At 39.8% G+C, this 14367-nt stretch overlaps 1 protein-coding gene and 1 long non-coding RNA gene across 12 annotated transcripts in view; one reads left to right on the plus strand and one right to left on the minus strand.

The window, feature by feature from the left end:
• RIMS2 (regulating synaptic membrane exocytosis 2) overlaps positions 1-3629 on the plus strand; it is a 609946-nt gene extending 606317 nt beyond the window's left edge. For all 11 annotated transcript variants that reach the window (XM_059995029.1, XM_059995033.1, XM_059995038.1 and 8 more), the window contains 4 exons: positions 844-956; positions 1254-1355; positions 2765-2904; positions 3411-3629. In XM_059995029.1, the coding sequence (XP_059851012.1) occupies positions 844-956; positions 1254-1355; positions 2765-2904; positions 3411-3629 (574 nt within the window). The remainder of the gene's footprint in view (positions 1-843; positions 957-1253; positions 1356-2764; positions 2905-3410) is intronic.
• Positions 1218-14367, minus strand: part of LOC132413208 (uncharacterized) — a 64775-nt gene continuing 51625 nt past the window's right edge. The window contains exons 6-10 of the long non-coding RNA XR_009516636.1: positions 7591-7650; positions 5583-6165; positions 3867-4220; positions 2932-3089; positions 1218-1348 (exon numbers count right to left, since the gene is read on the minus strand). This is a non-coding gene — a long non-coding RNA (uncharacterized lncRNA). The remainder of the gene's footprint in view (positions 1349-2931; positions 3090-3866; positions 4221-5582; positions 6166-7590; positions 7651-14367) is intronic.

A 14367-nucleotide genomic window follows, 5' to 3' on the forward strand; every position in this document is an offset into this window, starting at 1 on the left:
ATGGCTTGAAGAGAAGTCAAAAGATGGCGCCTCCTATATTTAGTGGCAAAATTAGCAAAGGAGACTGAGGAAGAATAGCCAAAGAGGAAAACCAGGAGGCTAGAGAGTCCAGGAAGCAAAGTGGAGAAAGTATTTCAAGGAAGAGGGAGGGATCAGTTGGGTCAAATGAGGCTAATATGTTCAATTAGACAAGTCTGGAGTATTAACGGTCAGATTTACCACTGTGGCTGTTAGGTAACCTTGATCAGAGAAATTTTGGTGGAGTGGAGAAAAATTGAGGAAAAGAGCAAGGAAAAACTGATTCGATTTTCAAAGGAGAATGAGAGGAAAGAAATTGAAGATGGTACATAGAGACAGCTCTACGAAGTTTCAAGGAGAGAAACGGGGTGGTAGCTGGGGAGGGAAGGAGGTTAGGAAAGGGATTTTTTTAAGGTGGAAGAAATAGCAGTGTGTTTGGGTGTTGATGGGAATGATCTGATCTGAAGACTTTCTTCATCGATAAAATGGGTTAAATAATAGAACCTCTGTCATAGTGCAGCTAAGAGATTCAATATGCTAATGCCTGTCATGGAATAAGTGCTCAAAGTGTACTGAGTGCTATACATAGAAATCACAGTTCATGCCCTCCAGACAAGGAAAAGAAAGGCACATAAACAGAGGCTTGCAATACAGGACGAGGGCTGCTAGAGGATAAGGAGGGAGAGCCATGGAGGTGCACTGGGGAGGTTGGGATCCAATTAATGTAAGTGGCAAAATAGTGGGACCAGCTGCTCCTGCCACGGAAAGGGGGCTAGATGGAAACAGGAGTGGAGGGTTTAATCCTGTGTGTTATTTTACTTTTAGTCTGATTTTCCCTGGTGTCCGCTTGGCCTCTGATAGCCAATTCAGTGATTTTCTGGATGGCCTTGGCCCTGCCCAGCTAGTGGGGCGCCAGACTCTGGCCACACCTGCCATGGGTAAGAATTTGTCACGTGATTCATTGTTTTTCTTTTAGATTATTGAAAATCACATTCTTTAATTTCATAGGATCTTTAACAGTATTATCAGGAATGAGTATCTTAGATTTAAACAAAAAACTTAGACTAAATTTTTCCATTTTAACTTGTATGCTTTTTAAAGTAAAGTATCATTGATAAATTTTTAAATATATTTGAATTTAGGAAAAGATGTAGGAAATGATGAAACAATGTTAAACCAAGGTCTTTGGCACAAACATTTCTCTCACTGTTTGTTTCTTCCTCACACGCCATTAGGTGACATTCAGGTAGGCATGATGGACAAAAAGGGACAGCTGGAGGTGGAAATCATTCGGGCCCGTGGCCTTGTTGTAAAACCAGGTTCCAAGACACTGCCAGGTAAGAACAGAAGAGATTCTTCTATTATTGTTCATAATCCACACTTTTCAATTCAGAGACTGTTTTTGATTAGATACTGGAAGCTTTGCTCTTAAATGATCAAGGATACTAATAAACGATACTGGAAGCTTTGCTCTTAAATGATCAAGGATACTAATAAATGAGACAGTTAAGTGGTAGTTTGTGTGTTTGTCCTGAGTGAGCACCCAGTGAGAGTGGCCAGATGGGGATAAGACAAGTCGTTAAGATAAACACATATATGGTAGAAACCACTGCAAAACAAAACCTATCACATTCATTTTGTATGACATGTACATAAGAAGTTCTTGTTAGCTAGTGTTTTGTGTTATTCTTCAGTTTATCTGGAGCTTCTAAATTCTCCTTAAGAATCCTTAGAGTCCTGGAATTAGAATAAAAATAGTTACAGGTTCCCAAAGTAGCATAAGCCCATATGTGAAGGACAGTCTAAGATTCTTACTTCCTGTAATATATAGAGAGGCACCATTATAAGTTTTTATTGTGATGTCACATATTTCATACCGAAATGTCATAATCTAAGGTGCTTCGAGCCATGGGGAATGCCACAGATTCCAGATGTCTGATGCAGAGATGTAGAGAACACTGGATCTGACGTATAGAACAATTCTGAAACTTGGTTTCTCACCTCAGCACCTCCACTGACTGAACTGTAATTTTGAATCTCTAGCTTCCCTGTCCCTGCAGAAATTCCAAATTGTAACGTATGTTGTTACCTATTGTACAACCTTGCGGTGGTGATTAAGACAGTTGTGTTCATAAACGTCTTGGCGCTTAGTCAACTGACTCTGCTAGAAAGAATCCTGCAGTTTGTACATGCACGAAAATGTTATGAAGAGTCTGTCAGAAAAACTTGAACCCGTGGTAGTCATAATTAGTTGCCTCTTCCTGGCTAATTTGAACATATTACATCAAACCCCACCCCTGTTGTGTACCCACACCATCAATAAATAAACCCTTTTGAGTGATCAATGATTTGTGGGGATGGGTGAGTAAAACAATCTAATTTCAAGCACGTTTAATTAGATTTAAGTATAGACACATGAAAAACTGAGCGAGACCTCTTTCTTGAAATTGTTAGGGACTGGAAGCATTTCTCCTTTTTTTAACGCGGTTGTTCAAATCCATATAACCAGTTGATGGCAAAATAGTAATCAACTCAGATGCTATGTTAACATTGCCTAAAACTACCTGAATGGCTGATAGTTATCTATTGTTTAGCTAATGATTTTGACGTAATGTGGAAAGGCCAGTGATTTTTGACCGCTGGCTCTTCCAGCCTAAGATTAAGCTGTGGCAGATGTCACCTGTAAGCTGGGTGTTCCGTAACCATAGCTCATCACTTAACTCTCCTCTGTGTTTTCTTTCCCAAGCACCATATGTAAAGGTGTATCTATTAGATAATGGAGTCTGCATAGCCAAAAGGAAAACAAAAGTGGCAAGAAAGACGCTGGAACCCCTCTACCAGCAACTATTATCTTTTGAAGAAAGTCCCCAAGGAAAGGTTTTACAGGTATTTACTGAATTATATATTCCTTACCTAAGAAAGTGTCTTCATGGAGTCAGACTTTGTATCCAACATCTTTTCTTATCACATCCTTTTCCACTCCTCACAGCTGAAATTCTTGGGAAACTTCAAAGTAGTGGCCAGTGCTATAAGGCTATACACACTAGGGAACTATCGATATATTCAATATCCTGTAATAAACCATAATGGAAATGAATGTAAGAAAGAAAAAAAAGCTATACACACTGTTGTTTCCTTCCTTTAAAGTGACTGTAGACTCGTAAACCCCCATCACACATAAGCTCCCATCTTCCCTGATTGCTCATGATCTGAACACTCCTGTAAAGTTTTCCTAACGTACCTTCGGATTCTAGCAAAGACAACTATCCCAGTAATTAAATACAACTACATAACTTGATGTTTGATGTCAGCACACTAACTGAATGTATTTTAGTTGACAAGCTTTTACATACATGATTATACTGACATTGCTCTTTTAATTTTGTCAACAGATCATAGTCTGGGGAGACTATGGCCGCATGGATCACAAATCCTTTATGGGAGTGGCCCAGATACTTTTAGATGAACTGGAGCTGTCCAATATGGTGATTGGCTGGTTCAAACTTTTCCCCACTTCCTCCCTAGTAGATCCAACGTTGGCCCCTCTGACAAGAAGAGCTTCCCAATCATCTCTGGAAAGTTCAACTGGACCTTCTTACTCTCGTTCATAGCAGCTGTAAAACTGTTGTCATAGCAACCAGCGTTACAAAAAAAGAAAAAAACCCCACAGGTCGCAAACCCTGGTAACACTGCATGCTTAATGTTGTGTCTTCTGAGCCTGTTTCTAGGGATACAAAGCGATCCTGTGTTCTCAGAGGAAGTTGCACACATTGTGCCCTAAAGAAGGCCCTCAGGTGAAAGAGCAGAGCTATGACGAACTATCAGGTTTGGAGTTCAATAACACTCACGTTTTGGTCCAATCTGAAGCCATGGATTAATCTCAAAGAATCAGTTTCATGCAACAAAAGCCCTTTTCAATGGCACCTTTATATTTTTATCATTCCTTTTTCTTCATTTCTCTGACCCCAAAGTCCTGTGATGCCACAGAAATGGAGCTATCCAGCCATTAAGCCATGTTACAAGTCAAGGCATGAAGTCCTAGGAAGCATCAGGTGAAAAGCAAGAGACCAAAGACTTGGTCCAGGACGAAAACGTCAGCGCTCCTCTAGACGGGAGCAGCCAGTCGTGTGACAGCGTGAACAGTGGCAGACTTCAGAGCTCCAGCAGGCATGGTACCCACTAATGCCAAGATGAATTGGACTCTGAAAAACAAAATTCTGTGGCTCCACTGTACTGAATGAAATTAAACTTTTGTTTGCATGGACACAGATTAGCTGAATACTTAAATTATTTTCTTGGGGCTGCAACTTGCAAAAAATAAAAATCAGCCATTTTCAACAATTTATATTATTTTTAAAAATAAATTTCACTAGTGCATGGTTTTAAAAAAGGGAGAGAATGCAACAGGGTGATACAAAGACACACCATGTTTATTCTTTAAAGTAATCATAGTCTGTGTTTTGGCAGACATTACAGAAGAAAATACTTTCTAGAAAATACTTAAAATTCTCTTCATGTGACAAATAAGTATAACATATTCAATTTATTTCCATGTTAAATATACAAATATTAAAGTTCAATATGTGCAAATTGTTCACATCTTTCTTCCTCTATCTCACTTTTCTTCTTCTCTCTCTTTTAAGCTTTTATTTTCTTTCTCCCTACCAGAGTGAACATTATGCTAAAAAATTACAAGTTTTTGACCTGATACTCTCTTATACCCCATGTTTGATTCAGAGCTGTAGATGCTTCTGAATCTCTGAATTTCTCAAGGCAGGGAAAAAACTAAGAGCTTTCTTTATTTCAAGCATGTTGAAAAGGATTTTGCAACATGACTTGGGAGTACATTAGAGCAAGTCAGCATGTATTTGATAAAGAAGATATTTGAACTTTTGCAATTTATTGTACAGTGCATGGTAATTTTATTTTCATCTTCAAAGTTCAGTTTACAGGAAAATCCTAAAATCATGTGGCCATTGTAATGTCTAATTTGTTTTTAGCACCAGCATTATTCATACAGGGGTTAAAGTATTATTTTTAGAAGGTCTTCGGTTTTGTGTTTTGTTTTCTAATTAATTAAAGCATGAAGCAATTCCTTTAGCCAATTTCCATTTACTATGTGAATAGAAACGCTAACAGTTTGGAGCCCTGAAACACAAGACTGTATTAATTCATTTATCCGTAGTAAAATTCAATTTTTCACAAATTATATTTCTAAAGAAATATAGCAAACATAAATTTGCAACAGATAATTTTAAAGCTCCAATTTTTAGGTGACTCAAAGAAAGTCAGTCTGCCTATTTACAGTTCTTTGATGCCATCACCAAAAGTCTACACCCGAATCCCCAAAATCAAACCCCTGCCTTTGGTTTTACAGACAGTTATTACCATTGGGTGGTGCTGCAAGGTCAAATTTCTCTTAAGTTCCCCGACTTAGGAGAAAAGTCACCGAGTAATGTAATAAACCACCCATATTTCTTTGTTTCTTTCTGTGCACTTTGATAACACATTCTTATAGATGGATTTTAACTTCTTGCCACAACTTTTGAAATCCACGTACATACCATTTGTTTAAGGCCACGCACAAAAATTGCTCTCTTGTGTTCCTTTTTAAGTTCAGTGTTGACCATTCAAAACTATCATGCTTGATACGGTGCAAAAGTTAAAAATGAGTATCACTAAAAATGCCTTCTCTTTATGTGGTGCAATACGAAATACACCGGGACTGTGTCTTGACATTCTGAGACCTACGATGGACCCAGGTAAAGTTGAAAAGAATGAATAAAACTCTACGGAAATAATTTAGACACTTGTGTACCAGCAACAATTGACTTACTAGACCTATAGTGTCTATACTCTCCCTTAGAATAAACGTTTACCATTTTCCTGATACTAAGATGCAGTCACATAATCTTTTGTGCATATTCCTATATAAATTATTTCTAATTTTAATAAGAAGGACATGACTGTATGGAATATTTGTACATACCTGTCATTATGCAGTATTTATTTTAACGTTGGTGTATTTTTTTTTTTAATTTTCACATGTCTGCACCTCGACTTGTGGTTTAGTCATGTAAATAGCACTATTCCAGTGACCACTGCTGCCCTGTACATAGTATGTTTTAAAAGTAAAGGGAATTCCAGCTGGAAAAAAAAAAGGGCAGATTAGTCCTGTAATGAACACCAACTAATGTAAAACTCAAATTCATTCTCGTGATGGTATTTAACACTTTAAATAAAACATTTTCTTTGCAGATGTTGTATGCATGGCCTTCTGACTTCTTCCCACACATTCCCAAGCCTGCTACAGCTCATTCCCTGAGCCCGCACATGATTTAAAGACAATGAAATCATCTTTTCCGCCTCTCCATAACAGAAGCAAACCGCTAGTCTTAGCAGATAGCCCTCAGTAGAGCACTTTAAAATGCCAAAGGATTTCGGCTCACATCATTAAAACTGGTTGCTTTTAAAAAAGATTATTGCAGAATTGAGGTGCTTTCTGACGAAATGACTCAGCAACTTACAGATTTAAACGAGTGAGATTTCTGAGTCAGTGTGGCCTCCACTGACAGCAGTCAAAGAGAATCACGCACAGGCTCTGCCATTCCCTGGTTGGAGATGGCGAGGGTGACAGTTGGCACTATGCTATGTGTTTCCACTGATGTGTCAGTTCAACTTTGTGGGGGACTGGGGTGGGGTGCATTTTCAGTTGGGGACACACACGTGGTAACCTGACATGGAGCAACTGATATATAACAACCTGTCCAAAGACTGGCTTCTATTGAGTGAGTATGAGTGGAGGAGAGGGTCTCTCCATACCCTTCTAGGGTGGTTCCTCAAACTGCGAGAAGGAACCCCAGCAGAGTTCCAGTGGAAGTCCTCCCCGGCTCTAAATTTAAGAGCGAGTTTGATTAATTAGAAATCCAACTGAAATCCAAACCTAGTTCTCTCTCCATTCCTTGAACCAGCCATTTCTTTCATTTCCAAGGACTCGATTCCAGCCCAGTCCCCCATATCTATCCCATATTTTCACGATTTAATATATACTCTCTGCTCTAGCAAGCTATTTGCTGTTCATACACTCCTAAAAATCTCCTTGCCTTTTTTATATGCCCTCTCCTGAAAAGCCCTTCTACTTTCTCAGAAGTGATCCATGTTAGTCCCTTCCTGCAATTCCTGGCTCAGGACTGAGCTCTCCTGTAGCAGTTCCTGACTAAACCCTAACCACATGGCTGCATCGACGCCAACACCTTCACCTTCCCAGGAACTCCAGACACTGAGGGTCCACAAGCAAAGATGAAGGACATGATGGTCACTATCATGAGGGCTGTGGGAGAACTGGCCAAGAAATCACCAAAGCTGTCTGTACTGACTTAACCTTTAACATTCTTGGCATAAAAATCACATTCTCTGCATGTTTGTCTCCACTCACACAGCTCATGATGCCTCAATATCCTCTAGCATCCATGGACTGAATGAACAGAAGTTCATACATCCACCTTTGGTTTGTGAAATGTGTATTGAGAAGCAGTGTGTAAAAGGGAATAAAAAACAAAAAAAACAACCTACGGCACTCAAATTCTTCATATGACTTAAGTCACTTAGTCTCTCTGGCAATCATTTCTTCACCTGGGAAATAAGGAGTTTGAGTTAAACATTCTTCCATCATTAAATCAACACTTTGACTAACTTATAATCTCCTTCAAGGAAGGAACCATATATGGGTTTTCCCCCCTCTTTTGTATCCTCAGTGATAAGAACAATGCTGGACACATAGATGTTCCATAAATATCGCCAAATTAATGAATATTTAGTCCTTGCTATTTTGAGACACTATTTCAGGCATTGTAGTGAACAGAAAAAGCATGGCCCTATCCCCATGGGACTTCCATTCTACTAAGGAAGACACACATTGGGTAAAAAATTACAAGTAAGATAACTTTCCAAAGGGGATAAAAGCTATGGGAATATACAGCAGTGTTTTAACCCAGTCAAGAGAGTCGAGGAAGGCTAGTATCTATAAAAATGAACAGGAGTTAAATACAAGGTGATGGTGGCAATGGGAGATGGGAGTTAGGTGAAGAATATTCCAGGCAGAGAGAACAGCAGCTGAGAAATTTGAGGGTAGGGAACTGTAACTCTACCACTTAGTAGTGTGTCTAAAGCAAAGATGAGTTCATACGAAGTGTTTATGAGTGAACAAGTGAATAAACAATACAGATTTCTGTAGCCTAAGCTATTTCTGAACCATTGAGGTTTTCCTTGAGAAGATAGTTTTAACTTAAACTTGATGCGAGGACTATTCATAAATAGTCATTGGTGAGGGATAATCCTCTATTATATTTAAGATAGTTCTCAGAATGCTCCTCAGTCCTAATCCCATTCAATTGTTAGATCTTTGAACATAGGAACCATGGTCTATAGCTCTGTACCCAGCATAGCACCTAGCTCAGCACTAAGCACATTACAGTTGCCCAATACACAGACTAACAGTGAATATCCCTTTCAGATATTCTCGGAAAGATTGTGGTTATCAACTTGGAAGATTCCCGAGTCCTAAAATTTATGTTCATAGTTTGTATACGGTGCAGTTAGAAAGACTTTAAACCTGTGGTGTTCTTAATGCCCGAGCACCAGCTTCCTGCCATTTTGCTTTGAGGTAGGGGACTATTTTGTTTAGTACGCTTCCTTTTCTGATCTATCCATAGTGTTCCCAAGAGACCTGCCATTTTCTAACTAGTCCCATTCTTCTGGCTTCAACTGATGGTGGTATAGGGGGTGCAGACTCCTAAAATGGGTCAGTCTGTACCCTGGCCTGTGAAGATGTGTTATTTTTTGCCTTGATACCAAAGAGGCAGTTCATCTCCAGTGACAGAAACTATTAGATGGGGGAAAAAAAAAAAAGGCCAGGAGCTGTCAGTGGCTATGTTTTCTGATATATGATGGAAATTGGATTAAGAAAGAGAAGAAAGTCAGCAAAGCCAAAGTGGAGGCATGAACTGAAGAGAGTCCTGCAGGTTTCACGTTCCTGGTTCCGTTACGACTGAGGATCGGCTGCATCTTTGCTCTTCCAAGAGAGCCCATACATTCAAGCTCTGGTTAGTTGGGTGCCTGCTATATGAAGTCACAAGTCCTAATTGATACATTTGGCCAAGGACAAGGCTGATGGAATCATAGAACCTTGAAGGAGCCTTTGAGGTTACCTAGGACAATCTCATAGCGTTAAGAGAAACCCTAAAAGGTGGCCATCAAACCTCTGCTTGCAAGTGGCTGGAGAGATAAATTCGGGAATATAGCTCGTTCCATGGTCTCTAGCAGACTCTCCTTTCTAGCACCTAACCTAAATCTCCCTTCTGGAATTTTGCACTTCCTGGGCTCAGTGTTACCAAGTCCAAGCTCATACTGCTCACCACACAACAGGCCATCTAATCAAGAGATGAGTTGTTGGGGCAAGGAATAGCGAAAAGCTGGCAGACCAAGAAGATGGTGAACTTGTGCCCCAAAGAACCATCGTGCCTGAGTTAGAACTCAGGCTTCTTTTATACTAAAAGAGGAGGGAGTAAAGTCAAACATTTCCTGGTTCTGGTCCATCTCCGTAGGGGATGTGTTAATTTCTTCCTGCCTGCAGTCATTCACAGGTGGGCCTGGTCAGGATGTTTCCTGTGAGCTAAACAAAGGTTTATTTTAGCTTAATGCTCATTACCTGGGAGACAGGGTTCCCAGAGATGGGCCACTATGTATAACCTAAGCTTATAGGCAACATACTTATAGTGATTAACTTGTAATAGAATACAAAGGTTCTTTCCTATTACAATTCCTGACTGCCAATGTCCACTCCACCAACTTGTGCGAAAAGGACGAGGACCACTCTGGCTACTTCCGGAGGTGACAAACATTCCTTAGAATATTTAGTCTGTCCTTTTATATATCTACAACTATCTGAACCTGATGAAGCCCGTTAGCACTTTGTTGTCTAATTTGTAATTGAACTTGGGTGTTTTGGTTCCAGTTCTTAGTACATATACTAAATTCCTGTGCTATTTATTTAGACAAAAATAAACAACTTGGTTGACCCTTCTCCAGCTACAATGAAATTCCCATCTACTTCAGTTAGATAGGCAGACCTGTTGGAGGCAAACTCATGAACAGAGATTAGTATAGTGCCCAAAGTTTCAACATCATTGGCAACTGCTAGGTCTTTTAAAGCATCTATACATTCTATCACCTGGGCAGACACCTGGAATGGCCTACCATTCAGTGTTTCAAAGGGACTTAATTTAAGCCTGCTACTGGGAGCCACTGATTCATAGCAGGGCAACTGGCAAGGCCTTATCTCAAGTTAAATTAGTATCCATTTTCTCAGTTTTTCCTATTGTGGTCTCCAGGATGAATGTAATTCCAATGCCTTAATCCAAATCAGGGGATAATTTCCTTAAAGAGGGCTTTAACCAATTAAAAGATACTGATTTTAAAAACGAATAACTTAAAACTGCCACACACAAAACAAATGGTCCACAAAAAATTCTCCTTTTTCTGAAGGTTTTACGATGAATTGTTGTTATTAACTAGTCTTTTACTATGAAACTTAAATGGCCAGTTGAGACCAACTGTTCTGAGACCATCTTTGACCACTGATTAAGACTGGGGTGGCGGATATAATATTCATTTAACCTTCTGAGCTTTCTGGGCCGACTTGGTGACCTTGCCAGCTCCAACTGCCTTCTTGTCCACTGCTTTGATAACACCTATAGCAACCGTCTGTCTCATGTCACCACCAGCAAAGTGGTCCACAGCAGGGTAGTCAGAGAAGGTCTCAACACAGTGGACTTGCCAGGAACCATATCAACATCACAAGAATTTGGGGCCATCTTCCAGCTTTTTCCCAGAATCATGATCAGTCTTCTCCTTCATCCCAGCAAACTTGCAGCTCATTCCCCACTGGCAATTCTACCCAGGGCTCCGGGTGTGGAGAATTAGGCACCAAGTACAAGGGAGCCCCAGGCCTCTCCATTCATCAGAGTGTTCCTTTCTTTCTACCATGTGAGAGGCTCCCGTCTTACTGTGTTTCTTCTCATGATTCAGCCTAGGGCAATCTGTTTTCCAATGTTCTTCCTCCTTACAGTAAGGACATTGCTCCTTACTGTCGTGGCTTACCTCCCTTTGGGTTACTCGCTTTCCTGGAATCCAATGCCACGGCCGAAAAATGGCATTTCGTTTTGCATCATCTTTCTTGTTTTTCCCTATTGAACACTTTAAAAGCAGCAACCACAGCTGAGTGCCAGGGGCCGCGTGACTTAGGAAGCAGGGCTGAAATCTCTCCCAGCGACTGCGTGAGCCACAGTTTAACACCTGTGCCACCAGCTTTGTAAATTCAGCGCCTGTGGGACATCCAAACGCACAACGGGTGCTTCTGCCACTGGGACAGGTCTGGCCTTAGCAGCCATGGGCTGGACTGTGCGGGCACGTGCACATGGGGGCTTGGCCAGGGTCTGGGCTGCCTCCATAGCCTTCCACATTGGGTCCAGGCACGCAACTGCTGTGGTCCTAAAGCCTGACTTCAGTGGATCTGTGCTGGTGGCCTTGTGAAAACGACGCCTGAGGGACACTAGGGCCGAGTGCTGGCATTCCCAAGGTTGAGGGTGGGGCCAAGGGCAGTGCAAACAACAATGTACTTGGTGAGCCTGCACAACAGATAAGAAGGTGACACAACAGCGCACACTCACTGGTCAACAGCTCCAGCGGAGGAATACCCAGGGGCTCCTTTCCAGTGGGTACACTCCAGTCCTGCCTATCTCATACTGAAGCTCAGAAACACGGCTCAGAAATGGATTGGGGGCTTCTACTCCAACAACTAGGGAGCAGACCCTGCCCCTGACAGGGCAGTGACAGTGACAGGGCAGTGACAACCACAGAGCAAAAAGGAGGCCCCACTCAATATCCAGTGCAGGTTCTGGTCACCAAAATACCAGTCACACCTCCTATTAAGGGCATAATGGCCAGCATACACTGAGGAAAGAGGCAGCAGGCATCCATACTAAAAACAGCCCTCGCACCAAAAACTATTAAACTCACGCAGGCTACACAGGGATACTCCCACATAAAAATAACCCTCCAAGACCACAGTAGTTAATTATTTCTCCTAAACTCACAGAGTAGGAGAACTATAAGGGGAAAAAATGAAGAAGCAGAGGAACCACACTCAATTGAAAGATCAAGAGAATTTCCCTGAAGGAACAAACAGTGAAACAAACCTCTTCAGTCTAATAGACACCGAGTTCACAAAGGAGGTAATGAAAATACGGAAGGAATTAAGAAAGGCTATTGACAGAAATGCAGATTACTGTAAAAACAAACAAACAAACTAGAAACTATAAAGAGAAGCCAAGAAAAATTAGAAAATTCATTGGCAGAGACAAAAGCTGACCTAAAGGCAATGAATAGCATGAGGAATAATGCAGAACGAATAAATGATCTGGAAGATAGGATAATGAAAATCACCCAATTAGAACAGCAGACAGATACCCAAATGAAAAAAAAAAATGAAAGAACATAAGAGACCTATGGGATAATACAAAGCATGCCAATCTATGCATAATAGGAATCCCAGAAGGAGAAGACAAAAGGGGATTGAAAATGTATTTGAAGAAATTATGGCTAAAACATCCCAAACCTAAAGAAGGAAACAGATATCCAGGTACAGGAAGCACAGAGGGTTCCACATAAGATAAACTCAAACAGATCTACACCAAGACATAGTATAATTAAGTTGGCAAATATTAAAGAGAGGATTCTAAAGGCAGCAAGGGAAAAACAAAGAGTTAATTACAAGGGAACCCCCATAAGGCAATCAGCTGATTTCTCTATAGAAACATTGCAGGCCTGAAGGGAGTAGCAAGACATATTCAAAGTCCTGAGGGAAAAATCTGCAACCTAGAATGTTCTACCCAGCAAGATCTTCATTTAGAAGGAGAAAGAATTTCTCAGACAAGCAAAAATTAAAAGAATACAGCAATAAAAAACATATTCTAAAGGAAATATTAAAGGTCTTCTCTAAAAAGGAAAGAAGTAAGAATCTATAGGAAAAATCACAATTGGAAAGTAAATCACTTAAATAAGCCAGTAGAGAGATTTTTTTAAAAATCTGTGAAAGAGATGATAACCACAATGAACAGCAAAAGGATGAACATGAAGATATAAAGGGGACAAAGTCATAAAATGTGGGGAAGAAGAGTAAAAAAAAAAAAAAATTGTAGAATTTTTTTTTTTCTATAATGTGTTTGAGCCTATATGACTATCAGTCTAAAGCAAGTAGATACAGAAAGGGGTTAATATACTTGAGAAAACAAGGCAACCATAAATCAAAAACATATAATAGATTCCAAAAAAACAAAAAGAAGAGAACATAGGCATAATACAAAAGAAAATCATCAAACCACAAAAGGAAAAAAGAAGAAATACAAAATCAATGGGTAAACAAGGTTTAAAATGGCAATAAATACATATCTATCAATAATTACCGTAAATGTTAATAGACTAAATGCTCCAATCCAAAGACACGCAGTGACAGATTGGTTAAAAAAACAAGAGCCGACAATATGCTGCTCCAAGAGACCCACTTTAGGGCAAAGGACACGCATCAATTGAAAGTGAGGGGATGGAAAAAGATATTTCATGCAAACAGAAATGAGGAGAAAGCAGGGGTTGCAATACTCATATCAGACAAAATAGACTTTAAAACAAAGGGCATAAAGAAAGATAAAGAAGGACACTATATAATGCTAAAAGGATCAATACAAGAAGAGAATTTTACACTCGTCAACATATATGCACTTAATATAGGAGCACTGAAATACATAAAACAAATACTAACAGACATAAAGGGAGAAACTGATGGGAAGACAATAATAGTAGGAGACTTTAACACCCCACTCACATCAAAGGACAGATCTTTGAGGCAAAAAATCAGTAAGGCAACAGAGATCCTAAATGATACAATAGAACAGTTAGACTTTATATTTTCAGGACAGTACATCCAAAAAAAGCAGAATACACATTCTTTTCAAGTACACATGGAACATTCTCTAGGATCGACCACATACTAGGCAACAAAACAAGCCTCAAAAAAATTAAGAGTGTAGAAATTATTTCAAGCATCTTTTCTAATCACAATGGTATTAAACAAGAAATCAACCACTGAAAAAGAAACGAGAAAAAAACCCCACTCACATGGAGACTAAACAATATGCTACTAAAAAACAAATAGATCAACGATGAAATCAAAGAAGAAATTTTAAAATATCTTGAGGCAAATGACAATGAAAACGCAACCATATAAAATTTATGGGA

The sequence above is a fragment of the Delphinus delphis genome, chromosome 17 (assembly GCF_949987515.2).
Source record: "Delphinus delphis chromosome 17, mDelDel1.2, whole genome shotgun sequence".
NCBI classification, from domain to species: Eukaryota; Metazoa; Chordata; class Mammalia; order Artiodactyla; family Delphinidae; genus Delphinus; species Delphinus delphis.